The sequence below is a fragment of the Gopherus evgoodei genome, chromosome 3, assembly GCF_007399415.2.
Source record: "Gopherus evgoodei ecotype Sinaloan lineage chromosome 3, rGopEvg1_v1.p, whole genome shotgun sequence".
Classification (NCBI taxonomy): Eukaryota; Metazoa; Chordata; order Testudines; family Testudinidae; genus Gopherus; species Gopherus evgoodei.
Genome location: NC_044324.1, coordinates 166,167,229 through 166,186,592, shown reverse-complemented (window position 1 = coordinate 166,186,592; position 19,364 = coordinate 166,167,229). Strand labels below are relative to the sequence as shown.

The following is a 19,364-nucleotide window of genomic DNA, read 5'->3' as shown; positions in this document are numbered from 1 at the left end:
CCAGACTTTTCATAGCCATGCCCCCCTCTGCTCCCCACCCCGGACATGAACAGGAGTAAGGGGGCCAAGGCTGGGGGCAGAACTGGGGCCAGGGCCAGGAGTGAAGCAGCGGCCAGGGGCCAAGGCCGGGGACAGGAACAGAGAGGAAGTAGGGACCACAGCAGAGCTGGGGGTGGAGCAGGGCTGGGTGGTACTCCCTCCCTGCCCCCATGAGGGCTGGTCCAGCCTCGCCGCACCGACTGAACATTCCTCTGTGCCCCCAGGGGGCCGTGCCCCACAGTTTGGGGACCACTAGTCTATGCAGCCTATGCTGAATGTTCACAGGCTTTGCCGATTGTGGCACGAGGAACACACGCCTCAGGATCTGCCAAAGGTTGTGCTCTATGACCAACTTAAGAACCACCCTGATGCAGAGGAAGGCCAATGCTCTGATACAGTGACAAGGTCAAGCAAGGTCTCAAGAAATCCAGTATTCCCACTGACAACTGAGAAAATCCTGCCCACAATCGCTCAGTTTGGAGAAGCCAGGTTAAGGCTGGTGCAGTCACTGTGGAGAGCCATCAGAGAGACTAGGCTGAGGCTTGCAGGCAAGCTGTGAAGCAGAGTATGCTTCAACCACCACCGGGTGAGTGGACCTGTATCCACTGTGGGAAGGTTTGCTGATCACACATCGGGCTCTTTCCCCATACCATTGATAAGCAGCACTGATGGACCAACTTTGTCATGTCTCCTTTCATCTGTCAAGATATTGGAGGGCCAATGAGAAGATGGGCAGCAGATTTCCAAAGATGTTGGTAACTGGTATGAACATAAAAAAGAGAAGCAATAATCAAAGAAAGAGAAGATGAAGATATAGATGAGGATTTCACCAGACACGGAGCAGAATAATGATAAGTAGAGTCAGACACTGAAGGAGGTATGTTGAATAAAGGGGATATATACCGTGGAGGCAAATGGGAGGTCTGAGTCTAGGACAGCAAAAAAGGAGGTGGAATTGTCTTGAAGGATATTTCTCTTGTTTAAAAAATAATCTACTGTCTGAAAACTTTGGATTAAAAAAGGAAAGACAATGCCGTATGTTTACTTGTTCAAGGCACACTGAAATTGTGGACAGAGAAAAGTCAAAATGTTGTCTAAGTCAAGGGCATGCTAGAGATAGAAATGAGGGAAAATGATTGTTTAGAATGGAACAGCAGTTATAAACTAGAAATAAGATGAAATAAAGCAAAGAAAAAATGAGGCTATTATTGGAAGATTCCCAGTGGTGAGATTTAATAGACAGTGAAAGAGGATCCCCAAGTAGAAGAAGCCTGACAACTGAGCTGACTATACAGGAACCAAGAACTCAACCAAGCTCAAGCAAGGTATTAACCACCTCTGGTGCAAATATTCAAAGCTTGATATAAAATACTGGAAAAACATGCTGCAGCCTAATTATGGAAGTCTTTCAAATCATACTTTATTTTGAAAAATTACTTTTATGACTTTACGTAAACAAAAGGATCTAAAGTAAAAATAACTCCAGATAAGCAAATAAATCAGTAAAGAGGCAAAAACGTATCAAGAGGGTTCAAACAGTTTTGCAGAACCAATAAGCAACGAACAACATAGGATCTCACCTTGAAGAACCTATTGCACTAGGAAAAAGAATGAATACAGAACTATAACATGTCCTGAGGGGAACATTACTGCACAGGCTGGTAAGAGCAGGATAGACTGGGTGATCCACTTGTATTTCCATCGCTAGTTTCGTGATTCAACTGAATAAGAAACGGTGAGACAGAAATCGGACTGAAAAAATTTTTAAAAAGAAAAATTAGTCTTCAGAGGAGACAAAAAATGCTCTTCACGATAAAGGAAGAAAAATGAAGTGGTGAGAGTAGAGCTCAGATCTGTAAACCACTCACATAAAAACAGTGAAAATCAGGAAGAATAAGATAAAAATACTGTAGTTCAAGAGGCCACAGAGAAGAACAGTAGCATTACAAGGGCAACACATTGTTTAATCACCGTTAAATTCCAGATGACAGCACTCAAGGACAAAGAGACGCACAGCGCCTGAAAAAAGAAATGTGAACAGCATAGAAGAAAATTCTATCAGAATTTCTTAGCAGTAAAAAGTAGTGAAAGCTTTTGAGTGAAAAAAAAAAATCAGAAACAAGACAATACAGGATTAAATGAAGCCAAAGTACAATGATCCGGGGACTGATAATTAAAACGGCATTAAGAAATACTAGAATTACGGTTATCATTCATAAAAGGTAAAACCCAACCAAAATATTAACAAACCTGCTCACAGTGAACACTTCTCAAACAATAATTAATTTTTCAGAATAAGATGTTGCCCCGTACTTCACATATGTGGTAGCTCAGTTGCAGCTCCATAGTTAAGACAGAGTTTTGCCCTTGAAGCAAAAATGCAATCTCCTCGTTGTATGTTATCTGATCGTTTTTGTACATAATTATGTTAATAATGGGAATATCACAGACTCTTCAAAACTTCCCATATAGTTGAAACCTTGTGCATAGGCTACATTTGAAGATTTTTTTTTAGGATTAATCATCATTTCTCCATTATTCTTCATAAATGAAAGAGGCTGAATAAGTAATGTTCTAGTTCAGAGTATTCCATGAGGAACTGTCCTTTTTCAAAATGGCTGTAATCTATTATTGTCAATGAAACTGAGGCAAAAGACTGCCCTCAGTTCAGTTACCCTTCTTAAATTGCCCTCCCAAGCTCCCATTTTTCTCAGTGGAAAGAAGGTCGCAGGCTGTCATCAGCTAAGATGGCTACTGCTTCCATTCACCTCCTCCTAGGGTGACTAGACAGTAAATGTGAAAAATCAGGACGGAGGTGGGGGGTAATAGGAGCCTATATAAGAAAAAGGCCCAAAATTTGGGACTATGCCTATAAAATCGGGACATCTGGTCACCCTAGCTGCTCCTCACACTGTTCCTCTCCATCTCCTGATAGGACAAAAGGCTTATCATTATTCCTGAGAGCAACTTGACTTAATTCCCTCCAGGAACAATGGAAGGCAGTGGCTATTTTGAAAAAACATCTTAACTGAGGGCAGCCAATAGCCTCATGCTCACTGGGAACAATGAGATGTGACAGTCATTTTGAAAGAAGACAATTCTTTCTTTCTTTCAAGGAAAAAAACGATAACCTAATTAAAAACAAGCATTATACACATAGAATTCAGAGTCAAAAATTAGTCTTTTAATTGAAATAAATATGAAAGTTGATTAAGGAACTCAGTACAGCAGCCTCTATGTTACTTGATATTTAAGACATTTATTTTATATTAGAATAGGGGCTGGAATTTTGACCAAAGACAATCAGGTAAGCCTCTATATTTGAAAAAATGGTATTTGTGAAAACTGACATAGAGTATTTAACAGCAATGCAAAGCAGACAGCACCACGATTTTAAGGTCACAGCTGAAAGACCGTTTCATACCAAACTGTGGAGTTTAATGGAACACCATAGAACAGTGGAAGAATGAAGGTCCAGGATGACCCCGCTATGATTTTAATACACACTTATAAGGAGGTTAAGCCTGACGTTTAAACCATTAAGGCATCCACCCTGTCATGATCATAAAAACAACAAAACAAAATTATTATTTCCCCGTCAGAAGATGAACTGTCTATAATTCTTCAAAAGAACACACTTTTCAAATTAGTAATCTTTTATTAAATTACATATGCAATATAGACAAACTGATTTATATTTATGCCTGATATAATACAAAGTGTTCTCCAGTATAAGAGGCTCTTTAAATGAAGTAAAAAAACAATGGAGATCCTCAAGGCCTTATTTGGGCTGGTGTCAGATAATGTTCCAAGAACACCACAGCAAGCAAAAACTAAAAGCAAAAGTGAACTGAATATGAAATCTGAAAGAATAAATCTCCATTTGAAACTGAAGAAAATTATTAAAATGATAGGAAAGGCCATTCTGAACTGCTTAATGTTACCAAAGCTGTCAAAAACATGACTTTAAGTTGCTGGCCAGCATCTACTGAATTTGCTACAAGTACATTTTTTCCCCTTTTTCAAGGAGGAAAGCAACAACAGTAACAATTGTGAACTTCCTGATATTATGGAAAACAAGACTGTGACTGTACAGCTGTACTTCCCTAAATAAGTATGCCAACCGCTTTCAACACATTGGGACACAGTACCAGGGTATTTGCATTGTGGCAGCAGTTATGATTGATGATCCGCACAAACCTGATCTGTAGCAAAGAGGATGTAGCACAAACCACAAAGAAACCAGACACTTCAGCCTATGTTTGGCACGATACCCTGGATACAGGAGATCCTGCTCATTTCAGCCTACCTTTTTCTACTGCCAGATTTTGCAATCTTCCTTTGCAGAACTATTCTGCCTTGTAAAGATAACAAACAGATCTGGCAACAGACTTTGGGGAGTTTTTACAGATTTCTGCTGGCCTACAATGGTAGGCTTCCCCCATAGTGGTCACAGACTTATTTATTGAACTCTAAATTATTAACCCTTTCTTGTGCCCATTGGCACAAATCTTTATTGTGTGAGCCATAATATTGTTTTATGCTATGAATGATTCATAAGCATTTTTAAATTCATAATGCTAAGAAGAATTAACACTTCAGTTAATCAATTATTATTAATAATCTGAAAAATCAATTTGTCTGAACAAAACACTTATTTGCATCACGTTCCTTATTCAGTTAGTGTATAGGTTAACAACATGATTATATGCAGGTATTGGCTGTTTTGGTTTTTTAAATCATGGAAACTGGAAAGACGGTGAATGAAGAAAAGCTGATTTGATGGCATTTTCATCTTGATACCAATGTTCAATGCACACGCCACAAAGATAAGCAAGAAGGGCAGTTCCAGGCATACTCTTCCAAAACTACCTGTATTTACCACTATGGACTTTGTACGCCTACTTCCTTGCACATCGCTCACTTGTTTGTGAAATCTTCCCTCATCAGGAACAACTCTGGTCTCTCTGTACTCAAAAACACTCACTTTTTTTTAATCTCTCAATGAACTGTTTGAAAACAGAGCTCTGCAGGTGATACATGAGGGAGCTATTATATTCCCACAGAAATGATGGTAACAGTCTCAATCTTGCTGTTGCACTATTAAGATCCTTCAGTGCAATCTGGCAGTGGCCACAAAGCAAGTCTTTAACATTGTTTTACGGCACTTAATATATGGAAGTAGGTTGTTCAAGGCTTTAAAATGGGGTTGAACTTGCCATCTGGACACTGAAGAATTTTATTATTATTTTTAGCTAAAAATGGACATCTCTCTAAACAGAGAGACTACAGTGTACACAAAAGTAAGGAACACTAGCTGACACAGTTGTCCTCCTCATATACTAGGAAAAAATACCACCATGTCCCAAAGTAGGACACCTCTACCCCGATATAATGTGACCCGATATAACACAAATTCGGATATAACACAGTAAAGCAGTGCTCGGAGGAGGAGGGGGGCTGCGCACTCCAGCAAGTTCAATATATGGGTTTCACCTATAAAACGGTAAGATTTTTTGGCTCCCGAGGACAGCGTTATATCGAGGTAGAAGTGTATGTACTGAAGAGGTTAGGCTAAATTCATGTTGGAAATATCCACATTTATGATGCTCCAGTGTGTTCTATGTAATCTCTAGCATCCAAGATTCTATTTTCATCTTTCTGAAAACATCTACCCATATTTCTGTGATGAATCCTAAGCAACATTTTGGTACTTTTAGAACAGCAGATTAAATATACACTTCATCCTGACAGTCATGTTAGAGTCTAGGCGGACTATAATCATAAAAATAGAAAAACAAACAATTTCATGGCCTACCTAAAGTAAATTCCTGGAATGATAGATTTTGCTGTAAATGTCAAACTACCATTAAAATATTTGTAACAATATAGAATGTTAACTCTGTTGACTGCTGTTTGTAAAAGGAGTATGGCTTCTAAGGTACTGTATAATCAGATAAAAAGTCCTAATGCATACTGAAATACAAAGAAATTCTCCTCAGCATTTAAACTATACCACATACTCTCTAGATCAGTGTGACTACCAGAGTACAAACAACATGTTTTGTGAATAAAACAGGTACTATCCATCTGCTTATTGACTGACCTAAATAAAAAAATATGATGACCCACCTCTAATTACTAAATAAAATTTGAGAGGCAATAATGAATTTCAGAAATGCCAAGTGAAAACTTTACAGATAAAAGCAAAGCTACAGTAAGCCAAGCCAGTAGACCACACTGAAATGATACAGTGTTCCAACTTGAAGACCTGAGGAAATTAGGGTGCAGCAAGCTAGAGTGTGAACTGACAGCACACTGGCTACTCCACACTATCTCCCCAACTGAACATTCTTGCTCTGTACCAAAAGTGCCCTCAGACAGTTCAGCTTAGTACAAGAGTGTTCACATAGTGAGTTAGCGCAGAGTAACTTGTGACCTGTAAATTCACACCTTAGCTTGCTGCACACTAAGTTCCCATGTAGAGAAGCCCTTAGGTTATATAGCTGCACCCCCTACCAGGTCCAGCTTTGGGCTAGCCACTGCCTCGGTTTCTTCTCACTTAGACTGAACCTCCCAACCTCTCAGCTTGTTTTGGTTGCAGTGATAACCTGCTACAAAGACCTGGCTATTTAGCTAAGTCATTAAAGAAAAAGTGCCTCTTGCAAGATATTCAAGTCCAAAATAAACACAAAAGACTCTTCTGTCCCATTAGTCTCAAGCTGGGCCTAGGCACTCCTTGGTCCTTTGAGTCTCTACCAAGCAGCAGCTCCTCATGGTTTCATATCTGCATTCTCCCTCTCAGGCTCTCCACTGGCTTCTGTCTTATCTCCATCCCAGAACCCCTGATTTAGCCACACAATCTATCATGTGACTAATCTCATACAGGTGGAGAAAATAAGTGTTACAGGTGGGACATGACCAATCACGCTTAAAGGGCAAGTCACCCTGTGACAGGCTATAAGAATTGATTTGAGACAGACATATGGACACTTCTTGATCGTTACAGCTGAATGAACACTACATGAAATTCCATGGAAGTGTAATCGTCACAAGTCAGACACATTTATGGAAGCAAAATTACTACCATGAAACAATAAAGCAAGTTTTTATATGCATTTGATAGCCAAGATAGATCAGTCACTTTATTATTGCTTTAACGTTATCCCTCCTCTCAACTTTTACCATTCTTCACCTGCAGCTGAATGGAAACGGAGAAGATGAAAAAATTCTTTCCTGTCTTCTAAAAACATGAAAGGAAGTAGTCTCGTATCTAATTTTTACACTCAAATACCCATTCAACAATGGGAGGGTCAAACAAACCAACATCTATCACTAGAAATGGCATTTAGAAAGGAAGATCTGATAGCCAAATGAGCTCTGAAAGTATTAATCACTAAAACCAAATTCCACTGCTTCACCTAGCATGACAATCTGCGCTAGTTATTTGTGTCTTTATACAATACAACAAATATTGTAGCAGTAAGAAAATCCTCACTACCAGAGAGGAAATCAGTATTGTCAACCCAAAGCATTCCAAGAGCATGAGTCTGGCCTCCAAAAATTATGACTATCTTAATCACAACATTTTAAAAAATAATAAATTTTGGTGTCTTTTTATGTTTTCAACCTTTTCTCTGCATCTATGAAAACTAGAAACTTATTTTTTTAAATGAAAGCTAAGATTTTCACATAGTCACATGACTCCAGAAGTTGGAGCTTTATGATGACACCAAATATCACAAGATTCATGATAAAATGGCAAAGTTTGAAACACTGGGAAATATTGAGTTGTTAGCACACAGCATCGTGACTGGACAATAAAACGGGGTGAGAGAAGTAGAGAATGGGTGATATAAATGGCTTTAACTTACATTTGAGTGTTTCTCCAGCATATGGGATATGCAACTTAAACCGATCACAGCTGGGTCCAGGTGTCAAAGAGGTACAGCTAAAATTGAAAACAAGGAAAGGAATTTCTAAACAATAGTGATAGACAGTAACAATGCTTAACAAGATACAAATGAGATGAGTGAGCACTACCCAGATGGTATAGTAGAAATTCTTATGGAAAGGCTGATAGTGTCCTGCTCTCCTCACATTTCTGGAAAAACAGGAAGATTAAATGGGGAGGGAGGAGTAAGCTACAATGCTGAAAGTTCATTCCATTCCATTCTGTCCATCCATAAATTTACACAAAAATGGGAGACATCTAGACCTGTCCCAATAAACAACAGTTTCTTTACCAGTCTGAAACACCAAAGGATCTCCCAGGAAAACAACTCCCTGATATGAGATACCTCACAATTGATATACTTTAATCACCCTCCAAAACCCACCAAACTCTCTAACTCATGTAGTACAGAAACAGTCAGCTCTCCTTGACTTACTCAACAGTTCAACAGACTTGTACTGCCTGTTTCCATCTTTGAAGAAACTGAGCTGCATTGTGAATTTAAATGAAGTAAAAATTCACTGCCATTTTTACTCATTTTATAGCTGGGAAAAATAAAACAGAGAGATTAAATGATCTGCCCAAAACCACAGTAAATTAGTGACATAGCTGGGATTAGAAATCAGGTGTTCAGGGTTCCCATTCCCATGGTCTAACAACACTAGTGATTGCACCATGTCATTTAAGAAAAAAATATTTTAATGCGCATGTACAAAATTATTTTTATTACTGTAGCATTTAAAGGCTCCAACTGAGATTGTGTCTTATCGTGCTAGGCACTTTACAAATGCATACTAAGTCAGTCCCCTGCTCCAAAGAGCTGGCAGTCTAAACAGACAAGGCAGACAAAAGGTGGGAAGGGAAACAGAGGCCTAGAGAAGTGAAGTGACTTGCCCAAGGTCACACATAAGATCAGTGGTAGAGTCATGAATACAACCCATGTCTCCTGAGTCCCAGTGCAGTACCCTACTGACCACCTTTTCAAAATGGAAAAACAGGACATATGCAGGAGCCCTGCCCCCTGCTCCTCCTCTTCCCCCAAGGCCCCACTCCCTGCCAGAGTTGGGCAGTGATAAGAGCCCAAAAGCAGCCCCTGGTCTGTGTCCCAACCCCAAGGGCAGGTAGAGGGTCCAGGACTTCACACAACTGCCCAGGCTCCCAGGGCAGCTCTTTGCACTACCCAGCTCTGGGCCTCGAAAGGAAGAGGAAGAACAGGTGGTGGAGCCTTGTGGTGAGGGAGGGCTAAGGCCCCCCCCCCCACACACACACACATACATATACCAGGAAGAGGCTGGCACCACCCCTGAGCCTTGGGCAGGTGTATAGCAGCACCGCAGGGAATCCGGAACAAATGCTGTCCTGGTGTCATTCAGCCTGGGACCAGGACTTGAAATGTACATTTTGGGACTGTCCAGCCCAATTAGGGATGGGTGGTCACCCTACTACCCACCGGCTCATGTGCATAATTAAAATGTGGGAAGTAGGATAACACAGGGACACCTTACCCTGCACAGCAAGAGCTATGTAGATGCAAAATTATACCAATCTTGCAGCAGAAGAGAGGTCAGAGTGAGTACTGTACATAGTTAATTGCCTCACTGGCATATTGAGAATGGTGCTTAAGCTCATTTCTCCTAAAATAGACATTCCTAAACTTTTTTGCTGTGTCCCCCTTTCTCCATAGACCCTCCCTCCTTCCCCGATGCCTACCCATCCAAGGCAGAAAGTGACTCACTGAGAACAAGTGGCTCACATCTGGGGTGGTGGCATGATCCAGCTGACTCCATCCCAGAGGAACCTACAGCAGCATGGAGTGGAATGGGATTTTTTGCCCTTCCTCCCCCATTCCCAGAGCCTCTCACACCCACAGGTTCCAGAGAGCAAATACACAAGGACTGCAGCCAGCCAGGTGTCTGGGCTGTAGCAGGGAGAGCAAGCAAGAAGTCCCCAGTGGTCAAGTGGGGAGGAGGGGAAGAGGAGCAGGCTGCTGCCAGGGCAGGGTGTGGTTGCGCTTCCCCTCATCTGCTGGAGACTCCCTATGAGTTCTCCCTTCTACTGCCCTGCTCTGGCCCAGACACCCAGCCAGCGACAGCCCCATGCTTCCCACAGTATCCTCATTGCTGCTCCCCCAGCACAAGAGGACATGCCCTGCAGGTTGAAAACCAATGTCCTAAAACACATCCATTCTCTCCCTGCACCCCACCTGTTTTACCTTGCACTCAGAAAGCTAAGTCGAGGACATGCAGGGGCTTCAGACTGACTTTTGCTCACCATGCTACATCTATTGTTTAACCTTATTTGTGCCCATGTGTAGCCTCCACCTTGTGTTCTCTGCTATGCACAGAGGGCTTGATTCAATAGGTGTAGGATCAGGCTCCGAGAGAGGACTTTCAGCATCAAAGTCTGAGTGTAGTCAGAGTAAGAAAATACCATAGTTGTGGGGTTTGTTTTGGTTTGCTTGTTTGTTTTTTAAGAAGATAGATGGTTCTTACGTGCACAGGTAAGAACATCAAGGTAGAAAGGAATGCTCAGTGTCACTGCATACACAGCTATGACTAGAAACATAACAGTTCTCTCCTCTGATTATGAGTATCTTAGCCTATAGTTTCAAAGCATTTCTAAGGCACCCATCACCATAGCATCTAAACCAAACCCTCATAAATGAGTTTAATCTTTTATTTTATTTTATTTTTATTTTTTAAGCTTCTACACTAACACATCAACAGCCATTAATATTTAATGGCAATTTATTGTGAAATATCACAGGTCATAGAGGTCCTGTCACCCTTACCATTAAGACAATATATTTTGGTAGCTTTTAAAACGTGCATCAAAATTTCTGATTTTGCAAATACAACCTTTACTTTTAGCACACTAAACAATTTGGAAAGAGGGAAAAGTACAATATACAATTACATTAAAATAAAAGAGTGATCTGATGTTATTAAAGTCCCTAAAAGCAACACTAAGTATTTTTCCTAGGTTATTATAGCTCACTTAGCATGTTTTTAAATTTTACTGGTTTAGAAGTGATGGAAAGTGACAGCTTTCCCAGTCATTTTTTTAGCAAATTACCCCTCTTTGACTAGGCTACACAAGAGACTTCAGACACTGTGACTGGCTGAGTAACTAAGCAAAAATCTTTCAGAGATGCATCTAAAGGGAACTAGTTACTTCTCACTAACAGAAAGGGGGAAAAAACTATAAAACAATTCACAATTTTGATACAGAAAGTCTAATAGAAAAAACCAAAACTTTTTAATAATTTTCTCAATAGGACAAGTGCTTACATACCATCTGAAGCTGATATTAAAGTGCTGAATGTATCAAACAGTTTGTCACATGAGATGCTAACACAAGTCGAACAGAATGGAATGGATAATAAAACTGGATATACAAGCAGCCCATCCTGCATGCCAATGAAGGGAATAAAGAGATGTAAGTCACACTCTTACTGCCTTGCGCTGATGTGGCATACCACTGCTTCAAGTGCCCTGCTATGTCAGGTTGGCAGGAAGAGGCATGGTCTTGGCCCTGCCCCCTCTAGGCTAGGCTTCACTGGCATACTGGGGAGAGTACACTGCACCAGCTATAGACATGTCAACAGTGCACTCTCTCTACAGAGGGGTGAGGCTATGGGAAGTCCCAGAGTTACAACCTCCCTCTAGGCTGCTCCAAAGGCTTTGCAACAATGAACCGCTCCCTTCCACTCCCCAACCCCACCCTGCCTCCCAGACAGACTGTAAACTTATTACATAGCCCTTAATTATTTAGGCACCAATCCTGCAAGCATGCACACATGGAGCAGTCTCACTGAACTTAAGAGGGCTAATCATTTGGGCAGGTGCAGGATTAGAGTTTTAATTGATCGTCTTCAGGCATTTTAAAGAAAAAACAAGGTACTTAAATACTTTAATGTAACTAAAATAGAAAAAACATGATTTTATATTGCCATTTCTGATAAACACTAACTATTCCAAAGTATTGATAGGTACCAATTATACTTTATTGCAGAAGAACTGATTTCAGTCAAAACCATGAAGGAAAAAAAAAAAAACAACACACAAAGATTCTTAACCTTAATTGAGGTTAAATACTACCTTCTTCAGCTGTCTCTCTGCTTCAAGTTTTCCCATGTGGCCAGACAAACCAGTACCTGTGCTGTCTGCTGATGACATTGTGTTAGAGGCCAAACAAAAGGCTGTAGACTCATCTATTAAATGGTGTCTGTCAGCCAGTTTGTAAGTAAAATGGTTGTCGCCAGATGACTGAACAACCATCACAACCTAACAAAAAAAAGAGAAACATGCAGCCCAGTCACCAGAGCTCCTCTTGCCTCTTTGTTGCATATAATTATCTTTGTTTAAAATCACGTGCGGGCCTGAAGAAAGCAATGCGCTTGAATATACACCAAAAATGAAAATAAGGATTTTAGATTCCAAGGCCAGAAGAGACCATTGCAATCATTTAGTCTGATCTCCTGGATAGCACAGGCCATACAACTTCCCCAAAGTAATTCCTGGAGTAGAGCTTTTAGAAAAACATCCCATCTTAATTTAAAAATTGTCAGTGATGAAACAATTTATCAAGGATCACTGTGAATTCTCCAACCAGTCAAAATTTACACCTTTTTTCCAGTTTGATGTCCAAGTCATTAAAGTAAGTATTATGTGTGGTGTTCTATTGTCAATATTCAGTAGTTAAGATTATAACCAAGTTACAGTATGATCTGTAGTTTTAAATCCAACACACATGAAGGCATGGTCTTGCCTGAAAATTGCTAAATTTACTCCAAATACTAAGGAGAATTATTCTACAAAGTCTGAAGAAAATTATTCTAAAAGTTTCTGAATTATAGGTCATTAACATGTTACCATGCTTTGAAGGGGACTTGTATTTAATGTTACTTTGTAGTCCTCTAATTAAAAAAGCACTTGTTATCAACCCTTCACCATTCAGTTACACCTCACTGAAAATGTGTGCAGCAGCTATGTTTGAAGAAAATAGCTGTATTTAACCAAAGTTGTTAACTGCTATACCTAAGTGCAATAGCTACAGTTTGCGTTCGGTATAAATAGCTTGCTTTCTGGTGGCGTGTTACATGTTAGAGAGAACATAAGAGTCTTTCTAACGTTTGCCCCTGCACCAGAGGTCCTCCCTTTGCTCAAAGTAGTAAAGGCTTATAAGTTCTGGAATTAAATGACTAGCATTCTAAATCCTGGCTCTGCGGGTTGGCATGATTCATCTAACAATTGTTTTTGTAGCAATAAATTGGTTGCAAAATGACACCCTTTGTGTGTGCGTACGTGTACACACAAAAAATGGAAAACATGATCAAACTGTTTTTGAGGTACAGACCATTAAGAGTTACCCTAATTATGAAGCCAGATTTCACAACAGCCTGGCTCCAGCCGATACAAGGTTAGCATCACTATGTAAAACTGAAAATAAACTATAATTGCTAATTACCTGCAGGCCAAAGACGCTCACCATGTACATTCTTGTAGTACCGATTTGTTTTATAGATGCCCACAATTAAGGTTACCTACCACTTTCCACTGCAAGTCCCTGTTTCCAATTGCTTATGATTTTGCCATACTCCAACTGTTCAGGCTAAAATTTCTCATCCCAGGAGCGAGCCTCAGGCTTTTAATTTTTGTTTTTGTGGTTGTTTATTAAAACCGCTAAAACAGTTCAGCCATTTCCCACAATGAGATTGGAGAAATATACATTATTTTTACCATGCTAAAGTCTTACAACTATTTCACTGAGAAGGTCAAGTGCCTCTATGCTTTGGAGCAAAGGCATGGAATTTGACAGAGGGCTCTGGGACATGCATTGCGCTGTCCCAGTGAAAATCTGCCCAAATTTGGCCAAACTATATAGCTTTCTGAAAAATCCCACTGGATACATGCTCACTACAGGTTAGAATATGGCAGCTAAATTCCCCATGCCTTCAACTGCTCCTACATAGGACTGGACTGTGCATGTGCCATTCCCACAGAACAACTGAGCATGCAGCAAAGGCTGAGCAGAACTTTTCCTTGCTCCTCCTGGCTGCCACGACTATTGTGGCACTGGGCATGGGAGCTGACAGGAACACTCTCTCTCTGACACTCTCAATTTTCCCTCACTAGTGCCCAGACAGCATGGAGGAGGAGAAAGTAGCCTGCCACAAATGAATATGAATGAGAAGCAGGTGGGGGCAGGGAGGAGGATAGGAGCAGGGAGTGGTGGCAGGGGCAAGAACATGGAGAGCAGGCCAAAGGGTAAAGACAGGAACTAGGGGATGAAAAGGAATAGAAAAAGGGAATGAGACAGGAACAGGAGCTCAAATAAGACAACAAGGAGAGGAGCAGAGGGAGAGGGACAGGCAGCAGTTCAGGAGGGATGGCAGGAATAGAAGCAGAAGGCATTTGCCCATGGAATCTTCGTTCAGCCCCCTCGTGTGTATGCATGGTACAGTATTTAAAACTGTCAAATCAGGAAGAGGAGGTGAATGAGGCATTTCTGGAACAACAACAAATATATCTAAAACACAAGACTTGGTAGTAATGGCAGACTTTAACCGCCCAGACATCTGTTGGAAAATATAGCAAAACACACACAATTTTCAGTAAGCTCTTGGTATGCAATTTTTTGTTCAACAAAGTGGAGGAAATAACCAGGGAACAGCCCTTTTAGACTTGATTCTGACCAACAGGAGGAATTCATAGCGTATCTGAAGGTGGAAGGCAATTCATGTGAAAGTGATCATGAAATGACAGATTTCATGATTCTAAGGAAAGGAAGGAGTGAGAGCAGCAGAATAAAGACAATGGACTTCAATAAAAGAGGACTTCAACAAGTCAGAGACTGGTAGGTAAGGCCCCATGGGAAGAAAATTTAAGGGAAAAAGGATCCCAGGAGAGCTGACAGTTTCTCAAGGAAACAATTTGCAGTTGTGCTTTTAATATTATCCCGGTGAGAAGGAAAGATAGGAAGAGGCCAATATGGCTCTGTCAGGACTCTTCAGTGACCTGCAAAACAAAAGGGAATCCTACAAAAAGTGGAAACGTGGACAGATTGCTAAAGAGGAGTACAAAAGATTAGCACAAGCAAGTAGGAACAGTATCAGAAAGCCTAAGGCCCAAAATGCATTACATCTAGCAAGGGACATAAAAGGCAATAAGAAAAGGTCATTGAAATACATTAGCAACAAGAGAAAGATGAAGGAAAGTGAAAATCCTCTGCTTAGCGGGGAAGGAGACCTAATAACTGATGACATCAAGAAAGCTGAAGATTTTTATCCCTGTTTTGCTTCACTCTTCACTAAAAAGGTTAATGGTGACTAGATACCCAACACAATTAATATTAAACAACAAGGAGGAAGGAATGCAAGCCAAATTAGGGAAAATCAGGTTAAAGAATATTTAGACAAGTTAGATCAAGGGTTCTCAAACTGAGGATCATGACCCCTCAGGGATCACAAGGTTATTACTTGGGGGGTCATGAGCTGTCAGCCTCCACCCCAAACCCTGCTCCACCTCGAGCATTTATAATAGTGTTAAATATTTTTTTGAAGTGTTTTTAATTTATAAAGGGGAGTCACACTCAGAGGCTTGCTGTGTAAAAGGGGTCACCACTACAAAAGTTTGAGAACCACTGAGTTAGATGTATTCAAGTTGGAAGAGCCTGATGAAACTAATCTTATGGTACTTCAGGAACTAAATGAAACAATTTCAGAACTGTTAGCAATTATCTTTGAGAACTCCTGAAATCTGAGTGAAGTCCCAGAAGACTGGTGAAGGGCAAAGATAGTACCTACCTTTAAAAAGGGATACAAAGAAGACACAGGGAATTATAGATTAGTCAGCCTAACTTAGATACCTGGAAAGATAGCAAAACAAATTATTAAACAAATCGATTTGTAGGCACCTGGAGGTGTAAGATCTGAGGTCTTTTTCTGCAGTTAAAAAAAAAAAAGCAACCATGAGCAAAATTGCCGAGTTGCATCTTCACATTCCATCTAAATTGCATCAAACAATGTAATATTGGGCTGATAAGAGGGCACTTCAGTCCTTCAGTACCCACCATCATCAGATAAAGAAACAGATCTTAAGATGTTTAAAATAAATTTTGATAGCATTTTGTCTGGGAAGAAACCACTTAATAGCTGTGATTGTGAAATCTATACTCCTATTGTTCTGCCTTTATGGTCCCCACTGGTGGTAATACTGCTGAAAAGGATCTGGATGTTATTTAATTTGTGATCCATTATATGAGTCAACAATGTGATGCAGCTTATGCTCCAATACGTCTGTTAGGCCTTGTCTACACCACAAAGTTGCAGCGCTGGTGAGGGGGTTACGGCGCTGCAACTTAGGAGGTGTACACACCTGCAGGGCATTACCAGCGCTGCAACTCCCTGTTTGCAGCGCTGGCTGTACACCCGGTCGAACCTCGGGTGTAGAGGATCCAGCATCAGGTGTAGACACTCACCAGCGTTTTTGTTGACCTCCGTGGAATAAGCAGGTATCCCAGCATACCTGAGGAAGCCTCTCTGGTAATCAAGCAAACTCCACTGCCCTGTGCTCACCTGACCCCTCCTTTAAAGGGCCCGGGAAATTTAAAAATCCCCTTCCTGTTTGCTCAGCCAGGTGTGGAGTGCAATTAATCTATCAATCACTCAGCGACCATGCCTCCACGCACCAAACGAGCCCCAGCATGGACCAATGCAGAGCTGCAGGACCTCATTAGTGTGTGGGGAGAAGAGGCTGTGCAAACACAGCTGCGCTCCAGAAGGAGAAATTATGATACGTATGGTCAGATATCGCAGTCCTTGATGAGAAGGGGCCATGAACGGGACACCTTGCAGTGCAGAGTAAAAATTAAGGAGCTGAGGAGTGCGTACTGCAAAGCCCGTGAGGGAAATCGCCGCTCAGGAGCTGCCCCCACAACCTGCCATTTTTACAAGGAGCTGGATGCCATACTTGGGTGTGACCCCACCGCGAATCCTAGGAGCACGATGGAGAGTTCAGAGTAGGGAGAAGTGGGGGATAGTGTAGAGGACGGAGACAGTGAGGCTACTGGCGTGGAGGGAGACACCCCGGAGTCCCAGACACATGCAGCCAGGATCTCTTCTCCAGCCCGGAGGAGGCTAGCCAGTCGCAGCAGCTGGAAGCTGACGGTGAGGAGGAAGCTGAGGATCGTGTTCGTGGTAAGTAGATTTCAATGTTTTGGGAGAGGAGGATTTTGGTTATGGCTGCCTGCATGCATGCCTAAACGTGGAATAGCTCATTGATTTGATCTATCCTTCCCCGCGGTTTGCTCTGGTGTCCCCCGAACCCCCTCTCCTAGCAGGCATCCTTCCCCGCGGTTTGCTCTGGTGTTCCCCACCCCCCCTCCAAGCAAGCATCCAGCCCCGCGGTGTGCTGCCGTGTTCCCCCCCCCCCCCAAGCAGGCATCCAGCCCCGCGGTGTGCTGCCGTGTTCCCCACCCCCCCTCCAAGCAGGTATCCTTCCCCGCGGTTTGCTCTGGTGTCCCCCGAACCCCCTCTCCAAGCAGGTATCCTTCCCCGCGGTTTGCTATGGTTTCCCCCCCCCCCAAGCAGGCATCCAGCCCCGCGGTGTGCTGCCGTGTTCCCCAGCCACCCTCCAAGCAGGCATCCAGCCCCGCGGTGTGCTGCCGTGTTCCCCAGCCACCCTCCAAGCACGGAGGCAGCCACGTGGTGTGCAGGCATCCAGCACCGCATTTCCACCCTCCTCCCCCAGTATCAGGACGGGTTGAAAGCGGACCAAAAAAAAACCCCAATCCCCCAAGCACCTAGCTCACCACCTTCCTGTTCACTACTGTCCCTTCTTCAGGACACCAGCTACAACCTGTACCCACTGCTGATAAACCCCAGCGACCCAGTGGTCAATTCCCACTCCCAAGGGGTAATTTTTGCTAAAAACACTCACCCCATTGCTCGCCATGACTTAGCTTGCTTGCCCTCTCTGTGTTATGTGAGGTATGTGAGAAGGATGCTACCTAAAGTCTCAAAAGTCCTTCAAAATTTGATAATAAACAATGATGCCTCTGTGTATTACATGTTTCTATCTCTCTGTTTTCTAGGGACCTTGACTACTGCAGCTGTATCACCGCCCTCATGTAGGTTGCAGAACTTGAGACGCAATCCTAGGAAATCATAAGAGGAATTGATCAAGTCTGTTCTGAGCCACTACAACAGGGAAAGTAGGAAGACAGAGGAATGGAGAAGCAGTGTACAGGAGTGGAGAAAGACTGTACATGAATGGAGGCAAACAGAAAGCAGGAGAAAGGAATTGTGTAGGCAAACAGAAAGCAGGAGAAAGGAATTGTCTGCCAAAAAAACAACAAAGCAGATGATAAGCCTCCTGTCTCGCCAAACTGAGTCTTTCGAGTCTCTTGTAGCCATGCAGACAAATATGTACCGTGCTAACCCACAGCCCTCCCAAAGCCCTCTTCCTTGTCACCCTGTATATTCACAAAACAACTTTCTCCAGCAGCCAGTTCCTTATTATCCCCAGCTGCCCCCAACACCTATAAGATCACCTACTAGCCCTGATAACTATAATTCTTACCCTGTTCACTCCACCCCCATCATTCTGCAGCATAGTAATGCTGAAGTGCAACAGACAGTGAATATTGATCAAAATAGGACATAGTAAAACCTGTAAATGTACTGTCAACCACCCTTACCCCCTTGCATGTTTTGTACTGTATGTTGAATAAAGGTTTTTCTTCTATTTCTTTCACTACGTTTTATTGCTGCTGGAAGTGGTAAATAATACACAATGAGGTAGAGCAAAGCACATCAAATGCATCAAACATTACTGCTGGCTCTCAGCATCAAATTGCTCCCTTAAAGCATCCCTAATCCTTGAAGCCCTTTCCTGGGCCTCCCTATTAGCCCTGCTCTCTGGCTGAGCAAACTCATTCTCCAGGCGTCTAACCTTGGAGGTCCATTCCTCACTGAATCTTTCACCCTTCCCTTCACAAATATTATGGAGGGTGCAGCACGCGGATATAACAGCGGTGATGCTGCTTTCCATCAAATCTAGCTTCCCATAAAGACACCTCCAGCGAACTTTCAAACGGCCAAAAGCACACTCCACAGTCATTCTGCACCGGCTCAGCCTGTAGTTGAACCGGTCCTTGCTCCTGTCAAGCTTCCCTGTATATGGTTTCATGAGCCATGGCATTAAGGGGTAAGCGGGGTCTCCAAGGATCACAGTGGGCATTTCCACGTCCCCTACTGTGATCTTGCGGTCTGGGAAAAAAGTCCCGCCCTCAGCCTCTTGAACAGGGCACTGTTCCGAAATATGCGTGCATCGTGCACCTTTCCAGGCCATCCTGAGTAAATGTCAGT

At 42.3% G+C, this 19,364-nt stretch overlaps 1 protein-coding gene across 1 annotated transcript in view; it reads right to left on the bottom strand.

Annotated features, from left to right (window-relative positions):
• BABAM2 (BRISC and BRCA1 A complex member 2) overlaps nucleotides 1-19,364 on the bottom strand; it is a 341,856-nt gene that overhangs the window by 287,655 nt on the left and 34,837 nt on the right. Inside the window, 1 exon segment of the mRNA XM_030557316.1 lies at nucleotides 7,914-7,990. Coding sequence (XP_030413176.1) covers nucleotides 7,914-7,990 — 77 coding nt within the window.